This window comes from Sceloporus undulatus, chromosome 4 (genome assembly GCF_019175285.1).
Source record: "Sceloporus undulatus isolate JIND9_A2432 ecotype Alabama chromosome 4, SceUnd_v1.1, whole genome shotgun sequence".
In the NCBI taxonomy this organism is placed as follows: Eukaryota; Metazoa; Chordata; class Lepidosauria; order Squamata; family Phrynosomatidae; genus Sceloporus; species Sceloporus undulatus.
In genome coordinates this window covers 11,271,642-11,295,524 of record NC_056525.1, presented here as the reverse complement: position 1 = coordinate 11,295,524, position 23,883 = coordinate 11,271,642, and the positions used below count along the sequence as shown (strand labels likewise).

Sequence of the window (23,883 nt, the reverse complement as noted above, 5' to 3'; positions counted from 1 at the left end):
TGTGTTCAGTCTTGCATCTTGTTCCCATATCATAAACCAGAGGCTCAAGATGGATTTCCATTATCACTTTTGTACAAAGAATACAAGTTTATCCTTTCAGATATCAGCCTGAAGCATATTGTTGTGTGCCTTCAAGTCATTCCATCTTTCGGTGACCCTAAGGAAAACCTATCACAGGTTTTCTGGGAAACATTTGTTCGAGGGTGTTACCTTTGCTCCTCTGAGGCTGAGAGAGTGTGACATGCCCAGGACCACCCATTGCTCAGCCTTTGCCTTACTTTGAGACTGAGAGAACGTAACATGCCCGGGTCACCCATGCTGAGCAGGGATTCAAGTCATGGTCTCTACAGTCATAGTCCAAGGCCTCGAACCACTATACCAGTGATGGCGAACCTATGGCACGCGTGCCAGAGGTGGCACTCAGAGCCCTCTCTGTGGCACATGTGCCATCGTCCCAGCACAAGTTTGCCAGAGTTTGTTACTAGAAAGCCAGAGGGACATGGCACTTTGCAATAAATAAATGGGTTTTGGGTTGCAGTTTGGGCACTCAGCCTCGAAAAGGTTCACCATCACTGCACTATACCATGCTGGTTTTCAGAAGCATAAATAAGATTTTTTTAAAAAGGGAAAGATTGTGTTCATTTTCTTTTCTGTCCTGCATGTACTAATAGCATTCACATGGGGTCTCAAGTAGCATAAAGGAAGCCAAGTTGCACTGCTGTGTTGAACCTACTTGTAACTAAACAGGAATATGGTCAGACCCCTGGGCTAGTTAAGCTCATATGGTGCCCTTTGTGGAAATAAACCAGCCTTCCTTTCTTGATTTTATGTATAGATTGCAATTTTGGCTTTCCTGTGTACCTATACCATACATGATCCTCCAAGTAAAATGTGGTCTGTGGGCTTTCTAGTGTACCCCCCATTCCAACCCCCCCATTGGTGTAAAAATAGCAAGGTGTGCCCCCAGATACCTCTAGGGGGCACAGTTCCCCATTTAAATGCTTTCTCTCCTCTAATCTGCCTGTTCTTATGCTTGAAATAACTTTTTTTCTTTAGAAAAGGAATTGAGTGACTGAGAACTGTGAATTATCTTGACAAAAGCAGTGTCACTGAGGAACCAGGATATGCAAAGCATCTGCCATTTTAAATTTTCTCAAGTGCTTTAGAGTGATGCTATGCTGGGAGGAAATGTTAATAGCAGGTGGCTATTAGTCTCCAACAGAGACTACAGGGTTACTGCAACCTGCAGCTGGTAAGGAAACCAAGGGGAAGCTGCAGGCAATATTTACCTGGGTTTGGGTGGGGAAGTTTGCATCTAAGGTGGCCAGATCTCAGGGTCTGTCCCTGAGTCCAGTTTTATGTGGGTCATCTTTAGGTGGGTGGTGAGGGTGCACATGCTTCAGTTTTGTGGGGTCTAGCACCAGGCAAGATGTAAGATTTGCACTGTGCAAATCTCCAGATCAGCCAGTAGAGCTCCAGCATACTGTGCTGGTGCTCTAAGTTCCAATGATTAATTGATTGGTTGCTGCAACTTACAAGGACTATCCCGGGAGTCTATATACTTACTGCTATTACTATTTTTATTTATTTATATCCCACTTTTCTCTTGGTATAGGGACTCTAATATAACATAACATAAAATAATATAATATAAATAGGGATTCTTGCTATAGGGACTTAGCCTTCTCCTTCCCTTACAGTTATAGCAGAACCAAGGCTCCAGTCTGCTCTCCATCCACTTTTTGGCCAAAAGCAAGCAAGCTAGATTAAATGTTCCTGAGCCTGGCTCCCTAAGTAAATGAGAAGGAATAATTATCTCATTTCAACTTGATCAGAGAACAGCCCATTTAGGACTTTTTACTTAATTTCCAAACAGGGAAATATGTTCTCATTCCCTCTCTCTCCCCTGCTGTGTACGTGTACATGTGCATGTGCCATCAAGTTGCCTGTCAACTTATGGTAACCCCATAAATTTCACAGAGTGTACTTATGGAAGGTGGCTTGCCATTGCAGTCCTTTGAAATACGGCCTACAGCAGTGCTACTCAGAATGATAATCCTTGGACTTGGCAAGGTCCCAGGAAAGAAAGAAACAACTGTACTCAATGTGAACAGATTTAGTGCTGGTCCTTGGTATATTGTGTGTATGTATCTTCAAGTTGCCTGTTGACTTATGGTGTCCCCATGAATTTCATAGGGTTTTCTTAGGCAAGGAACACTCAGAAGCTGTCTTCTCAGTTTGTTCCTCTGAAATGTAGCCTACAGCACCTGGTATTTGTTGGCAGTCTCCCATCCAAATACTAACTAGAGTTGGCCTTTTGTAGGGGATTATCTCATGGAGGTTTACCGCGCTAAAATCATTGGCTAAACACTTCAGAAGTGTGGAGGTGTGGTAGCCGGTTGCACTCACTGAAGTGTGTCCCCGCACCTCTCCCAGTGACGAAGCGTTCATGGAGCAGCCATTTCTTAATAACAGAAGTTCCCGGCTAGTTTTTGGGGTCAATTATTTGACCCAAATTTCTGGACTTATACATGAATATTTACAGCAATCTAATGCCTTCAGGTAAACTATAGTAATGCACTGGTTGCGACCAAGCACACATTTGCTCAAGAGGAAATCCCAGTTTAACCTGGTAAAAAGAAGAAGGTTCTGTGGGTCCTGCTATCTTGGAAGGTTGGTTTGGAAGGCTGTAAAGTAGAAACGTACTTACCTGTGCCCACAGTTGTCAGTTTTACCTGTGGCAAAATGTGGCCAGTCTAATCCTTCACTATTTAAAACAAGGAAAATGAATAGCAAGTCCATAGCTTTTCTGGGACCAAGTATAGAGGCAGGGTTCTCTTTCAAATACTAAACAAGGAACTGGAAAATAAAACACTCACGCCACGGTATCATTACCGCCTATTGTATGATTCAGTGTTGTAAAGCAGGCTGATGTGTGTTAAAGGTTCATATGAAAAAAAGGCAGCTTGTTATCTTCGTCCACCTCTTTGATTTTTATCTTAGTCCACCTCTTTGACTTTTCACAGAGAATGTGGCTAAAAGACAAAAAAAGCGGCCACACTATTCTTATTGTTGGATCTAGTTTAAAAAAATTCTGGCTATTTGAATCTTGTGACATTGTGTACTGCAATTTGGTACCACTTTAGTAGCCATGACTTTATCATTATGTTCTATGGAATCCTGGGGTTTGTAGTTTGGTGAGCTATTCTGAAGACACCCTGAAAAGAATGGGACTGAGGATTAAATCAATTTAATTCTGTAGGGTAGACAGGCACTAAGTACCTTAGAAATTGTAGTGGGCTGTGGACTGGTGATTTATGGGAGGGAAGTCCAAGTTGGAATCATAGAATCGTAGAGTTGGAAGAGGCCACAGGAGTCATCCAGTCCAACCCCATTCTGCCGTGCAGGAACTCACCATCAGAGCACCCCAACAGATGGCCTTCCAGCCTCTCTTTAAAGACTTCCAAAAAAGGAGATTTCACCACAATCTGAGGACAATCCAAGCTCTTATGTCAGGAAGTTTCTCCCTAATGTTTAGGTGGAATCTCTTTTCTTGTAGCTTGCACCCATTGTTCCTGTTGTTGTGTGCTTTCCAGTAATTTCCATCTTATGGCGACCCTAAGGCAAACTTATCATTAGGAGTCTACCCTTTGGTGGCTCAAGGGTATAGAAGAGAGAAACTGAAACCAGCCTTGACTGGACTTTGGCCAGCCATTCTGTTGACTTCTTCCAAGCCAGGTGGCATCCACACTGCAGAAATAATCCAGTTTTACACTGTTTTAACTACCATGGCGCCATGCTAAGGAATTCTGGAAATTGTAGTTTGTTGTGGAACCAGAGCAAAGCTCTAGGCCAGTGCTTCTCAAGCTATCCGATGTAGAGGACTGGAAAGTATTGTTTTCCAATGCACCAGGGTAGTGGCTAAATACCCTATATTTCTTCATGCTACCTTTTCTTCATGTTGTCTTTCCTCCCCGAGTTTATTGCAGCCTTGGATCCATATATAACACACACACACACACGCACACACACATATATATAGAGAGAATTTCTTGATGCTACCTTATCTATCTATCTATCTATCTATCTATCTATCTATCTTCTTCTTTCGCTCTCTCTCTCTCTCTCCTATATATTTTCTATATAGTATATGTATGCTATATTTCTTGGTGCATCAAGAAAAGCAGCAGCTTTCTAGCAGCTTCCAGCTCCCATGGTTTCAACGGGGAGAGAAAAATGCCTCTCTTTGCAGAGAAATCTCCATTACTTGAGCTCTACCTGGCAGCATCCTTCTACTTGAACCGCGATGATCGCGGTCCGATCTCTTTGGGCAGGAGGAGGTCGTCTCCTTTTTGTTGCCTGCCTTCATTTCTCCGCCTTTCTCCCCTCTCCCTTCCAAAAATAAAACAACAAACCCCCTAAACCTTGGTCTGCTTCACTTGCAGCTGCGAGACTTCCTGGAAAAAGACCCAGGCAGGAAGAGAGGCTGCGAAAGTGACACGTGGACTTGGAGTTTCTTGCAAAGAAGACAGAAAGAGAGAGAGAGAGAGAGAGAGAGAGAGATGCCATTCCTCGCAGGCAGCTTGGGCTTCTCAGCTCGGGGACTCTCAGGGCTCAGATCTGTCCCATTCGACTTCATCTGACCACAGAAAGGCTGGATGCTTTTGCTCCTGGGGTCCCCCTCTTTTAAAAACCAAATCAGCATCCCATTCCCCCTTTTTATTATTCTTATTCTTACAGGCATCCAGTGGAGGCTGGACATTTTCAACCCATCTCTTTTGCAACCCTCTTCTATTTTCTTTGGGTCTGGAGTGGCCCTGACCCCATTTCTTTGCAGGTTTTTGGTAGGATCAACTGGAGATTTTTGGCCTTGCATTAATTCAGATTGGGTTTTTTTTTAACTTAAAAGTTTCTTTTGCAACCCACTCCTCTGTTTTATTTGGAGTGGTCCCTGCCTCTTTTCTTTGTAGGTTTTTTGGTAGGACCAACAAGAGAGTTTTAGCCATGTATTGATCCTGATTTTTTTTAAATTAAAGTTTCATTTACAACCCACTGCCCCCTTTTCTTTGGACTTAGTGTGGTCCCTACCCCATTTCCTTATGGGTTTTTGGTAGGGCCAACAAGAGATTTTTTGCCTTGCATTGATTTAGATTTTTTAAAAATAAATATTTTGTTTTGTTTTGTTTCTGCAACCCTCTCCCCCATTTTCTTTGGACTTTTTGGCCTTGCATTTATTCAGATTTTTTAAAAATCAAAAGTTGAATGGCCTTGGGCATCAGCAAGAATGGAGCCCAGGTGTATGGGAATGACCTGCTCTCTCTCCACCATCACAAGTACCAGCTTCTGCCGCCCACTCGATGTGTGCATCAGCATGAGGACAGCATGAAAAAGGATGGTGCACCTGATGCTTTTTGGTCCAGGTGAGCTTCTGTGCCGTTCCTGAAGGCAAACTTTCACATCTGGTAAATGCATTCACAGACTGTCATATTAGTCTGTATCAGTCGTTAGATGCATCTGGAAGCACCTTTGAGACTAACTGGATAGAAAGAAGATTGAAACACAAACTTTCACAGCTTCAGTCTGATGAAGCAGAGTTTATGAAAGCTTGTGCAACAATCTTCTTTCTCGCCAACTCAGATCTCTCAGGAATCTGGGATTTAAAGGCAGTTTTGGTCTTCATCTTTCTTTTATCTTCTTTATTTATTAGATTTCAAATATGATGGGGGGGGGACTCAACCTGTTTCCCCCCTGTTTATTTCACATTACGTGACAAAATGTTATTACCAGTTACCAGTACTGTTGCGAAGTGTAAGAACTTAAATATCAATGTAAAGAGCCTTCGTGATTTATGCTGTGATAGATAAAGCAGCAAAAAACATTGTGACACCTTAAAATTTATAGCATTCAGGAAAAAACTGAGCTAGAACAAATGGAGGCAGAAAGGTAAGTTGGTCTCAATGCACTAAACTCTGGATAAGTTGCGGTATATAGTCAAGGATTTCTGCCTCTCAATTAATTAAGCACAACAGCAACAAAATTGGAAAGCCAGTGCAGTGTAGTGGTCTGATTGTTTGAACCATGGCTCTGGAGACCAGGGTTCAAATCCTTCCTAGTCCATGAAAACCCACTGGGTGACCTTGAGCAAGTCACACTCTCTCAGCTTCAGAGGAAGGCAATGGCAAACCTTCTATGAACACATCGTGCTGAGAAAATCCTGTGATAGATTTGCCTTAAGGTTGCCATAAGTTGGAAATGACTTGAACACATACAGCAACAAAACAAGAAACAACAAAATTACTACCCCACTCTTTTTTGTTGTTGTTGTGTGCCTTCAAGTCATTTCTAAGTTATGATGACCTAACACTGAGAGTAGTCAGTGTCCCACCGCACAATGGGACTGATGTGTATGTTGTGGAAATTTCCAATTTTAATTACCACAGGCATGAATCCTCTCACAAAGACGCAAGATCCCAACAAGATTCTGACTTGGCACTTTGTAAAATAAACAGTAGATCCTCCAGGCTTCAAGTCCACCTTCCTGTAAGCTTTATTAGATACGAAAAGTGTCCATTTTAGTTGGCACATTGTCATTAAGTGCCTTCAAGTCAACTCCAACTTAATGGAGACCCCACACATCTGAGAAGTAGACTCAAGTCTAACCAACTTCTCTCTTTCAGTTAGTCTCAAAGGTGCTACAAGATCCCCTTGTATACTGATTTTTCCAGACTAACATGGCTATGTCTTTGAATTTTACAGAGACTCTGTTATACCATTTTCTAGGCGAGACTTATTCAGAAGTTTGTCATTGCCTTCCTCTTCAGCTGAGAGAGTATGACTAGCCCAAGATCAGCCAGTAAATTTCCATGGTTTTCCATGTCTGGGTGCAGATTCAAACCCTGCTCTCCTAGAGTCTTAGTCCAGAACTCAAGCCACTACACCACACATGCTTTTCTTGGCAAATACAGGGGTGCAAAGGCCATCCCATGCAAGACCTGTGGCCTATTTACACTTCCATGCAACTCTCATATGCATACAAGATAAAAATAGAAACCATGCGCTGTAGTAATTTTGAGTGACAGCATTATCTTCTGAGCACTACTTTGTTAATTTAACCACTTGTACTAGGACCAGATAAGTCCCTCCACCTCAATGAAAAGCTAACAAGCAGAATCAAACCTGCTGATAAAATCTTGTTCAGCAATTTCATGCCACTGGGGTTTTCCTTTCAAGTTGTTCTTGAAGAGGACTGATTTTACCATCGTTGTTGCTGTGTGCCTTCAAGTCGTTTCTGACTTACGACGACCCTCAGGTGAACCTATCATGAGGTTTTCCTGGCAAGATTTGTTCAGAGGAGGTTTGCCACTGCCTTTCCTTGACACTGAGAGAGTGTGACTTGCTCAAGGTCACCCAGTGGGTTTTATGGTGGAGTAATATTCAAACTCCAGAGTAATATTCAAACCACTACACTACTCTCGCTCTTACCAGCACAAAATCTCAGGAGGTTTGTTTTCTTGGAAGTTTCTGAATCTTTGCTAGTTTTCAGATTAGGTTTGTATTCACCCTGCCACATTTCCCTGGAAACTGTCCTTGTTGTCCTCCGTAGGCAGCAGAAGGTATTGTTAGCAAGTGATGGGATATAACACCTAGACGACACAAGCAAGTGAAGAAGCCCTTCATGTTATGAGGTCCTTTTGCCTGACAGGATACCTAGGCTTGCTGATGGTTTTGTCCTGCATTAGTGTGTCTGTTTTGTGGTTTGTTGTTACTGTTGAGTAACTTTCAACTAAGGGGCTCTTGGTAAACTAGGATAAACTTAACACTCAAGGTCTATGAAAAAATATTATTGGCAGCAGCAGAATATCAGTTAGTAACATAAGAAGACTTTTGGGTCTTCATATGTTAAAATGTATTGTTATAATTTTGTTTGCAAATATAAATTAGGGTTGAGTTGTTCAGGATTATTGCTGTGTGCATTTTTGAAAAGTACAATGCAAATACAAGTCCCATTAGAAATAATACAACAGAAACTGGTATGCAAAGGGATCTTGTAAGTCTTTGAGACTGACTGTGCAAAAGAAATTGTTGCATAAGTTTTCAAAGACCCCAAATGCATCTGAGGAAGTAGACTAAGGCTGCATTCATACAGCAGAAATAATCCAGTTTGACACCGTGGCTCAGTGTAATGGAATTCTGTGAACTGTAGTCTTGTGAGACATTTAGTCTTTTCTATCAGCTCTGGTGCCGCAACAAACTACAATTCTCAGAAATACATAGCATTGAAAAATGACATTTAAAGTGGTGTCAAACTGGATTACTTCTGAGTGTGGATGCAGCCGAAAGTTAATGCTACAACTTTTTTCACACAGCTAGTCTCAAAGATGCTTCTAGATCCTTTCGGATACTGATATTCCAGACTAATATGGCCATGTTTCTGAACTACGATCCAATGGGAGAGGCGGGGAAACATAAATAAAATGTATTATTATTATTATTATTATTATTATTATTAACTCTACAACAGAAAATGGAATTAAGTAGGGGAAAAACCCCAGTTGGTTGAATAAGCCATGGATTTTGTTTTGTTGTTCTCACATAAGCAGCCACCTTTTCAAAGCAGTTTATTCACATTCATTTGATTTGGATCCTTTCCATAAACCTGGGTTTGTTTTGGCAAGCAGTTTGGCAAAAGTATGTTAAAGGCCCAGCTTAACTTGCTAAAGTGTTGAAATTTTGGCTCACGACCTGGATGTCTAGCGGCTGTAATGTAGGATTGACTGTCTGACTCTGTTACTTTCTCTGTATGTCTGAAGGCATATTGATATACTTGGACCAGGGGTGGCAAAAGCGAGCCACGTGTCCACCCATGGACACTACTTTTGTGATCTCTGGAGCTCTTTACCTGTTCCCCCCTCCCAAAAAAATCAGCAAAACTTTTGGGCAATCTTTGTCTCAAAACTATGCATAATGTCCACTAAATGTGAGAAAATATCCTCATCCTATCCCTAGAAACATTCTGTCACCATTTTGAGAAGGACTGCAGAGGAAAATGGAAGTATTGGGGCTTGCTGTGGGGGAGGATTGTGAGAATTGCCCCCAGACAGTTGCGTACCCATGATTTTGTCTCTAAGTCCAATTGTCAGTTCAAAATAGAGTAGACACAATGTAGCAGTGGAATTTACATAACTGTTTCCTTACAGTCCAGAAGTTTTCCATGAGTGTACTGGACTGAATTTAGACCTTAAGAACAATCCCACTAGGCTCACAATAGCGAGGTAGAAAGTGGGAGACTGAGTTGGCCTGTAGAGGTCCTTTCTGGAAGTGAAAGCTTTTAACAATGCAAGCCCACCTGGTTTTGCTACACAGGAAAAGTGCTGGTGGCAGCCTTCCTAATAATAATAATAATAATAATAATAATAATAATTTATTTATATTGTTGGGAATATTGGGTCTTCCTTGAGAATTGTTAGAAACTCAGGAAGGAGAAGCAAGATTAACTTTAGTCTTGCTAGCAAAGTTCCCCACAGCAAAAGAGTGAGCAAGCAGGAAAAATAGTTTAACTAGCTCCACACCTTTCTCCCAGCCCCCAGTGTCCCCAATGAAAAACACACAGTCACTTGGTTAAAAGTGAAAAAGAAAGATAAGTTTACTTACAAAATCATGTGTATAAACAGGTACACAGGCACAGCTTTATGTTGCAGGAAAAATCAGGTAGAAAAAACAGTCTCCATGCATCTCAAAGGAAAGTTGGTCCCTCAGCATGCATCCATCTTCACAAAGGACATGCTGATGAACTGGTCAGCAAGTTAGTAATGGCGATTTGGTCTGTGTCTTCTTCACCCAGGACAAAGGTAATTAAGTGTCCTCATGGTAAACAGGAAATGAGAGTAGGATGTGAGGAGGGGTTGTTAATAGCAATAAAACTACCACTGACATGCATTCCTAGAAAAGGTCTTGGCCTAAAAGCTTCATAGAGATATAGTACTAGAAAGGCTTAGCATGCGAAGTTGCTATATCCCAACATATATACCGCTATTCCTAATGCTATTTGGTGCCATTTTGGTCTACTGTGCTTCAGCAGGATGCTATACCACAGCATTGCATTCTGCATCCAGTCACCCCGAGTTCTAGTCCAACACCCAATATACCATGCTGGTTCCCTTTAGCCTGTTGTATGGCTTAAATATCCTAAAAGCACCCAGTTCCATCTGATCTTGGTAGCCAAACAGGGTTAGTTTGGGCTGTTAACTGGCTGTGAGACTACCAATGAATATCAGATGCTGTAGGCTATATTTCAGAAGAAGGGATTGGCAAAACCATTTCCTGAGTATTCCTTGCCTAAGAAAACCCTATGAAATTGCTGTGATTGCTACAAGTCGAGAGGTGAGCTGCAGGCAGGCAGGCAGGCACACACACACACACACACAGTAAAATGCATAGTGTGTGTTGAAGATCTTTTTAACCAAGTTTGGATGGGTGTCTTTTAGGACTGCTTTGGTTGCATTTTCCTGCATGTATTGAACTGGAGTCCTGGCACTTTGTTCCAACTCTGTTTCTTGAGTCTATTTCTACTAGGTACATTGTTTGGGGAAGGGCAACAGGAACTTAGCTGTCCCTGGTAGCCCTGCAATTTTGATTTCTTTCTCCTGAAACCTTCACAGAAAATGGAGGATGACCTTTTTCTCCTGCTATTTTTCATAGAAGGTGAAACAGTGACTCATCTGTTGCTGCTATGGACACAGTGACTAGGATGATCTCTTTCATACAGTGACGTCCTTGGATTTCTCTATTACAATATATCGCCCTCCTTGCTGAAGCTTGATTGTTCTCCCTGCCCAACAGAGTGGGTAGAGAAGATGAGTAGATTTGACCTTTAAAAATATGTACAGAACAGCTGGTACCATGTAAGGTGCCCTGTTACTGAGTCAGATAGACCATTTATCATTTTATCCGGTACTATCCACTCCAATCGACAGGGGTTACCTTTTTTGGGACTGTTAATCTGAGACTCCATCACATAATTATTCAAACTATTAGCTCTTTCATTGCTCAGGATAGAATCTGGACCTTTTGCATGACAAGCATGTGTCCTGCTATTGTGCTACAGCCCTTCTCCTAAGTCAACAATTGATAGATTTGTATGGGCTTCTAATGTCTATGCTAGGAAAACAGGTAATTTTCTGGTCATAAATCCAAACAATTTGAATCACTGCTGCCAGTGATGTAGGGTTGGAACCAGTGGCCAGAATTCTTTTGGTGACTCTGGTTGTTGTTGTTGTTGTTGTTGTTGTTGTTGTGTGCCTTGAAGTCATTTCCAACTTGAATAGGTTTCTTCTAGATGGTAAGCCTGAGGGCAGGGAACCGTCCAATTAAAAAGATTGTATGTACAGCGCTGTGTAAATTTACTGCGCTTTATAAATAAAGGTTAATAATAATAATAATAATAATAATAATAATATCAATGAGTAATTTTACTAATTTTCTTCCTGCATCAGGAAAGTCTTCGAAAACCACACCGTTTTGGAAGACTGCTCACATTTTGGAACTGCTCTGTGTAAAATTTGCACAGGGGTGTTCTGTGCAGAAAACAGCATTTTCTGTGTGGAAAATAATATTTCAATACAGAAATATTAATTCCCTTGCAGAAATACGGTTGTTTTCTATGCAAATCAACCATGCATGAATTTTATGTAGAACAAATAACCAATTACAGCATTCTCTGCATAGAAAACTCTGTTTTTTGTGCCAAACATCCATGTGCAGATTTTGTTCAGAATAAGTCCTGAACTGTAAAGATTCTTGTCACGCCAGGATTCTTCTTATTACAGTTTCTCAATACTTGAAAAAACATGTTCTTAAATCATTTCTTGAATATTCTTTTCAGTCTCTAATATCTCTTCCTGAAGAGCTTGAAAAACTGACTTCGTTGGGACATCTCTCTCAGTTGTGCTGTAACATTATGGAAAATTTGGATGACCACGGCTATTAGTCAGTTTTTCAAAGTATGGTCAAGGACAGATGGGGGGGTGAGAGTTCATCAGTTGCAAATGTAGATGAAAACTCCAATTCCTTTTGCTGTCCATACTTCTGTTAAGTCTTGGCTGCATCTGCACTGCAGAGATATTGTAGTTTGTCATCATTTTAACTGCCATGGCTCAGTGCTCTGGAATTCTGGGATTTGTAGTTATGTGACATATTTAGCCTTCTCTTGTCAGAGAGTTCTGTTGCCACAAGAAACTAGTAACAATTGCCTTTAATGGTAATGCAGTTCAAGCAGTACAATTAAATGGCAATGTTGTTAAAGCATTGCCAAACAGCATTAATTTTGCAGTTGCCACTTCTGTGTTGCTTAAACCTCAAAGGCACATGAGATTGTAGTATGAAGGAACACGTCTGTTTAAGAGGGAGGTTGAGATTGTAATAGCACTTTTTTCTCCTTTGTGGTTGGATGTGATTTTCCTTGAGAAGTTGTTTGGGATGTATCTCTGTTGTGTTCCTACTGTGAATATGCATGCGCTGTTGTGACATATTAAGATTCTGAAGTCATGCTGTTTTGCTCATGTCTGGTCTTAGGACAGAACATGCTTGTAGTGATAGGCAAAAAGAAGATATTTCCTCCCCAAATAAGAACTCTCCCCCCCCTGAGAAAATTACCTTCAGTTCCCAAATACTGTATTTCAATTATTGCAGTATCTTAAGACTTCATGTTGAGTATTTAGAAGTGTAGTTGAAGGGTCCAAAGAAAAGGGACAGGAAGAATTCCCAAGGGAATGTGACACACAGCAAATAAAAGAGTTCTATGTGTGAATGAATTTTAATGTCTCACCATTTGTCATGCTGGAAATTTGGGGAATTAAGGAAAATGAATGAGATGGGGGAAATTCCTTGCTTTTATTTCCTCCAAACAGCTGTACCTCAGACTAGTTACAGGACAAATCACGTTGTATCATTTGTAACCAAAGAAAGTTAGAAGCAAACATTATGAGAAAATTGCACACTGTGATTGTATTTGAGTACTTGGCCAATGTTGGTTAATAATACTCCAAAACTGTGTTTCGACTGTGTGTGTGGTTAGTTAACTGTTAACTTGTGTTTGCACTGTTGGAGGTGGACAGTGCTCAGATAAACAGGAAAGAATGCATTTAGGTGTCTCCTGGACGAACAAATGGGATCCAGAAACTTTTATGGGATAACCGTTCTCTTTGAATAAACAATTAACATTGTAGCTCTGAAAAACCTGCAGTTTGGCAGTGGCTACAACCCAGAAACTACCTTTCATCCAGTCAATCAACTTTCTCTTGCACTTACGCAACGTTTCCGGGTTCTTGCAAGGATAAAACAGGAATTGAGGATTGAGAAGCCATGTATGTGATCAGAGCTCCTCGGAGAAACAATGTAAATAAATAAAGATAGACCAAACTATTACAAAACGGTGAGCAAACATTGGAGTTCTCCTCTATTTTGTCAGACTAGATGATAAGGAAAAAATAGGAACATGGGATGTGGGAGGTGATGTTGAGTATGACGCTGATGCTGATGTCCATTCTGTATGCTTCACTCCTGTAACAGCCCCACTGTAAGAGCAGTTGTATTTTTTTTCCAGGATCATACATAGAATTATAGAATCATAGACCTGGAAAGGACCAGAAGAGTCATCTAGTTCAGCTCCTTACCATGCAAGGATACACAACTAAAGCATTCCTGAAAGATGGCCATCCAAGCTCTGTATAAAGACTTTGAAAGATGGCGAGTCCACTGAAGCAGGCTATTCTGTTGTTGAACAGCTCTTAACAGGGTGTTCTTCCTAATGTTTAAATGGAATTTTTGTCTTGTAATTTGAATCAATTGGTTCACATCTTAGTCTGTGGAGCAGCAGAATGTATAAAGATGGCTGTCATATCGTCTCTCAGTCTTCTCTTCAGCAAGACAAACATAGATGGCTAAATATCTCACAATACTGTAGATCCCAGAATTCCATCACATTGAGTGTAGATTCAGGCTGAGAGAGTATGAGATGAAGCAAGTGAGGGAGGAGGAAAGACGAGAGAATTACCTTACCTTTATTTCTCTAATAAACAAATCAACATTTTTTACAGTAAGTCCAGAACCTCACAGCTGGTCCACTGAAATATTTTATTTATTTATATTTTATTTCAAGGATTTACATCCCAGCTTTTCCCCACAATAGGATTCAAGGCAGTACAGATTGTAGGGAAGACTATATCTAGGCTTGCCATTTTAAGAGAAAATAGATAAATCTGGATAGATTTTCTGTTATGAAAATTGTGCCAGTTTAGTTGTGGAAGTTTTGGCAACTCCCAGTTCCACTTTCTTGTTGTTGTTCTTGTTGTTGTTTTTTAATGGAGAGGCTTTTTCTTGCCAACAGTTGAGTTTGTGGAAGCATGAGAGAGCTTTCTTCCTCGGTTTCATGAAAGGACTTGGGAGCTGGACCAAATTATTGTCACTGTTGCTAAACCTTCTGCTGGTGAGCTCAGTCATGCCAACAGAGCTCAGAATGATGGGTGAGTGGCAGAATGTTGGAGGGCATGTGATGATACGAGGAACAGTGATGGAAAGTGGGGAGACCAGTTGGACCTGGTGAGGCTCTGGAGGAACTTGTGTTGCTCGAGTTAGGTGATCTGAATTGAAATGGGTTTGATGAACATGAATGAACTGGCTAAACATGACAGCCGCTCGGTGTAAGAACAGTTGTAAGTGCTGGTGTAGAATAGTGGCCAAGAAACCAAGCTGTAACCTAAGCAATTTCTGGTTCAAATTTTGCTGCTGCCATAAATTAATTGAAGAGTGTTTGAAAAATTGGAAACCATCTGAAGGTGTTTTGAAAGATTGGATGTTTTGAGCAATAAGAAATCTAATGATTTATTTAGTTGTATGTATAGTGGTAGAATAATATATTTCTTCTTTCGTCCCCCCCTTTTTTATTACAGTTTCGATGGTGTGTGTGTGTGTCAGAGCCCCTTTGTTTCTTAGTCAGTTACTGTTTAGCATATTAGTTTGTGTTTATTTTCTTAATTTAGTGTTTTAGTATTGTGTTTTAACTTTTGTTTACTTTTAATTTTGTATGTTTGTGGGTGTGTTTCTGTGTGTATTTATATCACTATATATGTATATCTTTTTCAATTTTTTCTTCTCTTTTTAAACTTACTCTTCTTCTGAATGTTTATTACTTTGTTCGGGGATTAGACTGTTGGTATAAAAACAAACAAACAAACAAATAATTTTAAACAAACCATGATCAGACGGGAATAAAAACTAGTGAAACAGTGGGTAACACTGAAAAGAAAAGAATAGAAATGAAATTTTGCCACAGACATGAAAATACTGAGCGTGTGTCCACATTTCAAAATTATATCAGTTTAATGCCACTGTAACTGCCATTGCTCTGTGCTACAGGATCTGGAGTTTGATGACAGTAGCTTGAATTCTGTCAGTTAGTCCCAACTGGAGTAGAACCGTTTAGTTAACTGTTAAATGCTGTGTCAACACATAAGTAAATCCAGTTGATTCAATGGTTCTTCTTTAGTTGGGACAAACAAAAGTATTTTGGTCAATATTTAGAATACTCTTCTGGACAGCTCTAGAGTATTAATAACTCTTGACCACGCTTTGATATTGGTAGAATTTGGAGACACAGCCAACATTACTCTGGGATACCAGTATGCAAAGGGATCTTGTAGCACCTTTGAGACTAACTGTGCCCCAGGCATATGAGGTCACTCTTTGCCAGTTTATCACATCTATTTTCGGGTTTCTAGCCTGGACATACCACATTCCAAAATTCCTTCTGCCATTTATAATGGTCATTCACTCACCCTGGTCTTAGACAACATCTTTTCTCCTGCCTTTGGCTCTCAGCTACTGTGATAAAACTCAAAGAGATAGCCATGTTAGACTGGAAAATCTGTACAGAAAGGGATCTTGCAGCACTTCGGGACTAACTGAAAGACATAAGTTGGTAGTATGATCTTTCATAGACTTCAGCCTACTTCCTCAGATACATTTGGTGAAGTAGAAAGCCCCAGGACCTATATAGGAATGCAAAACTTTGTGGGTGTAGAGATGAGGTGACAAGTTCAGTTTTAACAGTGGTTGTTCAGAGACAAGGCAGAAGGGACAGTGTTGCCTCAAGCCAAGTTTAGTAGATAATCATATGAATATTGGGATATAGTGTGGGAGCCAAAAAGATGTGATGAACTGGCGAAGTTAGTTGATATACTCCAATTCTGCTGCTTCTCTTTTCAGTTTTGAAACTGAACTTGTCATCTCATCACCATACCCACAAGTTTTGCATTTCTATGGCTATTCATATACTCTGATTATAAAGGTACTTTTTGGACAATATTTCATTCCATGTATCTGAGGAAGTAGACAAAGTCTATGAAAGATTATGCTATAACTTTTTCTACACAGTGTGCAAGCTGCTACAAGATCCCTTCACACACTCTGATGTTGCTTGGCACTACATTCCCTGGTTTTCATATGTGAAATGTTGGCATGTATGGAAGTCAAAGTTGTGCACATTGGTTGCTCAGGCCATCTCTTATCTGAAGCTTGCTTGAGCCAGGCAGTGTAACTTCAGTGTAGTGGTTGCTGGATGAATTTTCCAGCTATGCCCTGTTATGAATAAGGGATTAAAAAAAATCAATGTCTCTGCCTTTTTATGGCAGAGTGGGCAAATTGCCATCCTCCAGATGATATTAAACTACAACTCTGATCAACCCTAATCAGAATATCCAATGATGAAGAATGCTGGGAGTTGCAGTTCAGCAACATCTGGAGAGCTGCAGCTTGACCATATCTCATTGACCACAAGCTTTCAAACATCTTTGATCACCTTGAGTGCCATTCTTTTTGAGAAAGACAGGGGATAAATTCAATAACTCAGGGGTGGGGCCTCAGTTTGTGATCCCTGAAATTCTCAGAACCTCAAAAAATGGGTTATTTTTTTTGTCCAATAATCACCCTGTGCAAAAATGTTTCATAAAACAAACCTAGGCCCCCCTCTCCCATTCCACCAAACCTCAACAGCTCAAAATGAAACCTGAAGTGGCTTAACATCCTTTGCGTTTGTGTTTGATGTAGCCTACTATATGCATGTGTGAAAAATAGCTCCTGCCCCCTTTGCAGTTGTCCACTCCTGTAGTAAATAAATCCAGTGTGGCATCTTATGGCGTTGAAATTAGGTTTTTATTAAAAATAATAGAGAAGGATTGAGATACTTTGGGTGCATTCTTTTGTACCTAATGTCAAATCCTATGCATATGCTAAAATAAATACTTGCTGGGAAAGCACAGTTTATTTTACCGGCTGGCTTAGAATACTTGTTGAAAACAAATGGCATCTCCCATCTTCTGCAGGCCTGAATCTCGAATATGGACCTTGATGCTGCTGATTGGCACCTGTTTGCTCTACTGTACAAGGGTCACAATGCCCATCTGTGTAGTGGCCATGAGTGCCCACTTTGACTGGGACAAGAAACAGTCTGGCATTGTGCTAAGCAGCTTCTTCTGGGGCTACTGTTTAACTCAGATCATTGGAGGTCACCTGAGTGATAGGTAAGGATGATTCTATATTTAATTGCATTGTGACCATTATAGATCTAGAATGAATATTCACAGTTATTCAAAATGCATTAGGTTTTTTTAATTTTGCCATTCAGATTTTGAATGATTTGCACTTTGAGTATGAAACCTGACCTCCTCATTTGAATGTTCTTAGCTTTCTATGCACATCTTTGATAGGTTTGTTGTTGTTGTGTGCTACAAGTTGTTTCTGACTTATGGCAATCCTGAGGTGAGCTTATCATAAGGTTTTCTTTGGAAGATTTGTTCAGAGAGAATTTGTCTTTGCCTTCCTCTGTGACTAAGAGAGTGTGACTTGCCAAAGGTTCCCCAGTGGGGTTCCATGCCTGAGCAGGGATTTGAACTCTGGTCTCCAGAGTTATAGTCAAATGCTCAAACCACTACACCAGGCTGGCTCACTCTTTGATAGGTATCAAGTATGGAATAGCATATAAATGGTCACCTACGAAATATGTATGTCTGCTATCAAATCCTTTCAAATACTATCCACTGTATGTCAGCTGTCTCTGATTATTATAATTATAATATGATTGTAGTATATTGTGCTGTAGTATATTGTGTAGCATTGTGTGCCAGCTGCCAAATACTAAAACGTTAGCAGTTGTCAGATTATAAGATAATATCAAATAATTTCCTGATTTCAATAGTTTAAATCAGCAGTGGAAATCCTGTGACTCTCCAGATGTTAATGGATTGCAGTACCCAGCATTTTTCACAATTGGTTAAGATGCATAGAGCTGGTGGGAGATGCAGAAACACAACACATGGAAACCCACATATTTCCAACCTCTGCTTTAGTTCACATGATTTAGGATGTCAACAATTTGCAGAATTTTGAGCATCAAAAATGTTTGGTGGATGAGTTTAAATTTAAATTAGATTTCAAAAGTGAAAACACACAGGCAAGTCAGGGTCAAATTTCTTCCACTCCCCCACTTTCCATTTCTTTTCAGGGTCTTTGTAGTCCAGCCTTCACCACTTGGTGCCTAGAATAAGTGGTGAACTGCAACTGGTCTTTCAAAACTGTACAAGGTGGAAGAACTTTAGACTCTGCAGCAGAATATGTACCTCTGAGCTTTCCAAAATTGCCATACCCCCTTCCCCATTACCCCATCATTTTTGCATGATTTTTCCCCTGTTCTAAAATGTTGAAATGCTTTTCCTTATTCTCTTCATTCTTGGCAGTAAGAACTTGTTTAAAAGGCTTTGATATTTTTTGGTACTACCCCTTTATTTCTAGCATTGGTCAACACTGGAATGCAAATTTGCAACCCGGGCAAATGTTTCTGAAATTGAATTTGTCTTTTCTCTGCTGAAAGAGATTTGCCACCCTTGTGGCATATGAATAGTGGCATGCACAACTCATGTGCTACACCTCACTCATTTTCAGGTAGGGGCAGCATTGTTTCCTGCACCTAAAACGTTGATTTAGGAGTGCACAAAACACCTTTGTGGCCAGTATCCTGATTCTCTTCTGTCTTCTAGGATAGGAGGAGAGAAAGTTCTCCTCCTTTCTGCAACAGCCTGGGGGTGCATTACTGCCATCACTCCATTGTTCATCTATGTTGGCTCTGCTCACCTGGTGCTTATGACCCTCTCCCGGTTCTTCATGGGGCTGTTTCAAGGTAAGATTATCTATTTTTCAGAGTTTTGTTTGCCGAGATATTGGGACTGGAGTGTGAAGTTGGGCTAATCAACTCGTGGCCATGAAAGTTTCTCATTTTTAATTATAATTATAATTTTTTTTCTTTTTCTTTTTTGCTGTGCCAATGTAGCTTCCCAAGGTTTCCTGAGAGCAATGCATCCCCTACCCTCTAATACAGTGGTCTCCAAACTTTTTCCAGCTACTGCCCCCTCAGTTGAACAGCAACTGAGAAGCCTCTCTCTCATTCCAACTATCCATCAAAGACCAGTTCAGGTGTCTCGTGGTTGTTCAGCCAGCTGCTTGGTTGCTGCTCCCAATGTGACCAGGTGCAAAGGGAGACATTTCTCCCTGGCAAGGAGGGACTCTCAGTCTTTCTTAATTGGGGTGGAGATGGGCACAGCCAGTGTGTATGTTGCAGGTTTTCAGAGACCACATGCTATGGACTGGAGACTGATACAGATAGGGAAAGGGAGCAATTTTAATTACAGGAGCTGCTTTAAGGTGAAGGACTCTTTCCAAGAATCAACCCCAGATGTTCCTCCCTTCCCTTCACCAGAAATACGTCTTCCCCACACATATTCACGTGTTCCCTCCCCATACACATACACAAACATTTCTTCTTCTGTTACCTTTTCTCTCACCCCGTCCAATGACAGATCCCAGCAAAGCCCACATAGTTTAAGCAGTGTCCCAAATCTGAAAGCTTCTTTTTGCTGCCACTTCTTCCCCACCACCATGTGCTCTAACTCCTTGCTCCATTCAGTCAGTCTGTTCCAAAATAGTGCCACTTCAAACCATAGAAGTGAGGTCCTGTGCCCAAGCCTCACAAGAGTTTCCCAACTGCCACTGCCACCACCAGTGAAAACAATTATTTTGTGGATTTTGGATTTTGTTGTAGAGAGAAACTTGCCTTTCCAGTAATCCTGTTTCCAAACCTTGGTGTACTAGCATTTTGAGCTGGCTCCACCAACAAACTGGGAGCAAGTTTAATTGTTTCTATAAGAGAATTACATGTTCTCTATATGCAGAAAGAATTTGCAGCCTAGCTCCATGGTCTGGGGTAACTTGCTTTTGGACATTCTTTATAAGCCACCGTAAGTAGAGCACATTGTTCAGTCAGATCTGCACAGATCTTCAGTCTCAAGAAAAGTAATGGTTGGTTCATCAGACTCAGCTGATAAAAGCAGTTGTCCACAACCACCACTTTGTGCAGGAGTAATATGAGATCCAAAGGCATGCCAGTGCCATAAGGCGATGCTCTTTTCGTCTTACTCCACAGCAGCAGCAGCAGCAGCCCCAACCATTTAGGTCCATCTCTTTGATAGTGTATATAGAAAGGGTGAGATATGCTGGGATGTGAATGGCAGGGCAGTTGTGATTTCATGGAATGTTCACCACAGTCCAGTTGTTGAAGAGAAAGGGTTGGCAAAAGTGTTGACAAACCAGTTTTTCTGTGAGATGTGAACGTAAATCTGAAATAAATTGTTTGCTTATGAGGCAAATCTTAAGAGACAATCTGTGGTTGCTTCCAAAGTATTCTGTTCCCAGAACTGCCCCAAATTCTTCTCGTTACCTCCACATTCTTGAGAGATGCTGAGCAGCTGTTTATACATGTGTTCCACTGTGCAGTCTGGCAGTGCCAGCCTTTCACATCTAGTACAAATCACTTCCTGTGAGGTTGAAAATGAGGCACCCAACATCAATCATATGGCTAGGTGCCTCGTTGTGATCACAAAGGGAATGACTCATGCCAGAGGTGCTGGGTGGCACAGTGAGATGCTATGCAAACAGCTGCCCAGTGTCGCTCCAGAGTGCTCTGGATTTTTCTGGAAAATCCGCAGCAAAAGGTAAATCCTTAAAATGTGGTTTAAGGCAGGGATCCCCAGATTCAATGTTGTGAGGATAGTCTACAGTTGAATTGGAGCTTTGACCCTGTATCATGAAGACAGGTTGTGATGATTGGGGTGCAAGGAACAGTTCACTTGGCCCACGTAGGCATGCCCAAAGAGGAGCTGTGTAGTGCCCCAAACCTATTATAATGGGACTATCTTCTTCCCCCTCTAACTTATTAGGAGTTTACTTTCCTGCCTTGGCCAGCCTGTTTTCCCGAAAGGTGCGAGAGAGTGAGAGAGCCTTTACATATAGCACTGTTGGAACTGGATCACAGTTTGGGTGAGTATTTTTGAATGGATAGTGAGGCCATAAAAAAAGAAGACAAATTCTACTGGGATCTTTTCAATGGTGGCTGGTGGCTTCTGTGTCAGTGAGTTTGTGAACAGGCTCTAGGTTTTTGTCTGAATCTAAAAGGAGCTTTGAGAGGGTACATCTACTACACTATAGAAATAATGCCTTTTGACACTACTTTAACTGCTATGGCGCCATCATACACAATCCTGAGATTTGTAGTTTTGTGAGGCACCAGTACTCTTTGGTTTGGAAGGCCAAAAGACATGATAAAACTACAGATCTCAGGATTACATAGGAAGGAGCTATAGCACTTAAAGTGGTGTCAAACTGCATTATTTCTGCAGTGTAGATGCAACCAGAGGTACTGAGCTAGTTTTGGGATTACAGTTCAGTACATTGACTACCTCCTTGGGAGATCAGAGTAAAGTCTGCAGCAGATTTGTGACTCTCCAGTACTGAACTGTACCCTTAAAATAGGTTCAGCACCTTGGATACCTCCTTTACAGTTCAAATTAATGCACAAAGCACATCCAGAACCCCAGTGACATGGAAGCTGTCAGATACTACTGACTGCGGCTCTCTTAGCATCCTTAGCAACATGTCATGGGCTATTGGAAGGGTTTTGCAGTCTGTGGTCAACCCAATCTACATTAAACAAGCAAGAAATATAAACCCATTCTAAATGAATAAAATCAGTTTTAACTAGGATAAATGTAATGTGCTACATCTAGGCAGAAAATGTGAAATGCACAAATATAGGTTTGGTGGCAACTGGCTTGAAAGTAGTACATGTGAAAAAGATCTAGAGGTCTTAGTAAACCAGAGACTAAGGCCTGTTACAGACTGCTAAAATAAAGCTGCTTCGGGTCTCTTTGGAGGCATGCTATTCAAATGATGCATGGGTCCTAAGAGTCCGGAGGTCGCGCCAAAGCACACTCCATTCCTAAGCACTGGAGTGCAGCTTTGGTGTAGCTTCCGGATTCTTAGGATGCATGCATCATTTAAACAGCATACTTCCAAAGAGACCCAAAGCAGCTTTATTTTGGCAGTCTGTAACAGACCTAAAGAGTCAACAGTAGGATACAGCAGCCAAAAACAACAATGCAGTTCTGGGCTGCATCATCAAGAGTGTAGTGTCCCCATAGAAGGAAGGATTAGAGCCATTCTATTCTGCTTTGGTTAGACCTCACTTGGAATACTGTCTCCAATTCTGGGCATGACAGTTCATAAAGGATAATTGGCAAGCTGGAATATGCCCAGAGGAGGGTGACCAAAATGACCAAAGGTCTGGAAACCAAGCTTTACAAGGAATGATTTACAAAGCTGGGTATACTCATCTTGGGAAAGAGAAAACTGAGAGGTGACATGATAGCTATCTTTAAATATCTGAAGGGATGTCATATAGAAGATGGAGCCACCTTGTTTTCTGCTGCTCTGGAGGCCAATGGATTCAAATGACAAGAAAAGAGATTCCATCTAAACATTAAGAAGAACTCTTGTACTGTAAAAGCATTTAAATAATAATAATAATAATAATAATAATAATAATAATAATAATAATAATAAACTGTTTATTTATAGCCCGCTTTCCTGGCAGATCAAAGTGGGTTACAACAAGGGTACTACACAATGTACAATTTACAAACAGTATCCATATAAAAATCACAACAGTACATCAAATTATTATTAAAAACAGGGTAAAAAATTACAAGATTAAAACCATAACAATGAACTAGCTTAAAGTGCTGGTGCAATGGGGAGAGAGCAGATATCATAGCGTCTGGGGGAAAGCCTGTTGGAAGAGGAAGGTTTTCAGCTTCTTCCTAAACAGGTCAAGGGAGGTAACTGAGCGGAGCTCACCGGGAAGAGAGTTCCAAAGCTGCGGGGCCGAGATAGAAAACACCCTCTGTGCAGTCACGGAATATCTCGTGTCAGGAATTTCAACTGTGGCATAGACTGACTCACAGGGTGATGGATGTATTTAAACAGAGGGTGGATGGCAACTTTTAGGAGTACTTTAGTTGTGTAGTCCTGTATGGCAGAGCATTGGGCTAGATGTCTCTTGTGATCCCTTCCAATCCTAAGATTCTATGGTTCTATTCTGTGCAGATATGCAATAACACTGAGTGGTTTTCCCAATTTAATTACACTGGTGCCTCGGGATACGAAATGATCAGGTTACGAAATTTCCGGGATACGAAAAAGTTGGATTGGCAAAAACTGTTTCGGGTTACGAAATATTTTTCGGGTTACGAAATTCATTTCGGCGCGAAATTCAAATGCTGCAAAGTGCAGCTATAGGCTTTCCAGTGCTAACGGAAAGCCTTTTCGGGTTACGAAATTTTCGGGTTACGAAAGGAATGGCGGAACGAATTAATTTCGTAACCCGAGGCACCAGTGTACTTTCTCTCTTTCAAGCTCTTTGTTAGATGACAGAATGGGAAGCAAAGG

General features: G+C 40.9%; 1 protein-coding gene across 3 annotated transcripts in view; it reads left to right on the top strand.

Moving 5' to 3' along the window:
* The first annotated feature begins 4,500 nt into the window (after positions 1-4,500).
* SLC17A9 (solute carrier family 17 member 9) overlaps positions 4,501-23,883 on the top strand; it is a 38,927-nt gene continuing 19,544 nt past the window's right edge. Inside the window, exons 1-4 of one of the 3 annotated variants that reach the window (XM_042465971.1) lie at positions 4,501-5,420; positions 17,376-17,573; positions 19,086-19,225; positions 21,318-21,417. In XM_042465971.1, the coding sequence (XP_042321905.1) occupies positions 5,263-5,420; positions 17,376-17,573; positions 19,086-19,225; positions 21,318-21,417 (596 nt within the window). In that variant the 5' untranslated portion in view covers positions 4,501-5,262. Of the gene's footprint in view, positions 5,421-13,172; positions 13,430-14,390; positions 14,520-17,375; positions 17,574-19,085; positions 19,226-21,317; positions 21,418-23,883 lie in introns of those variants that run through there. The other 2 variants (XM_042465972.1, XM_042465973.1) reach the window with 2 other exon arrangements.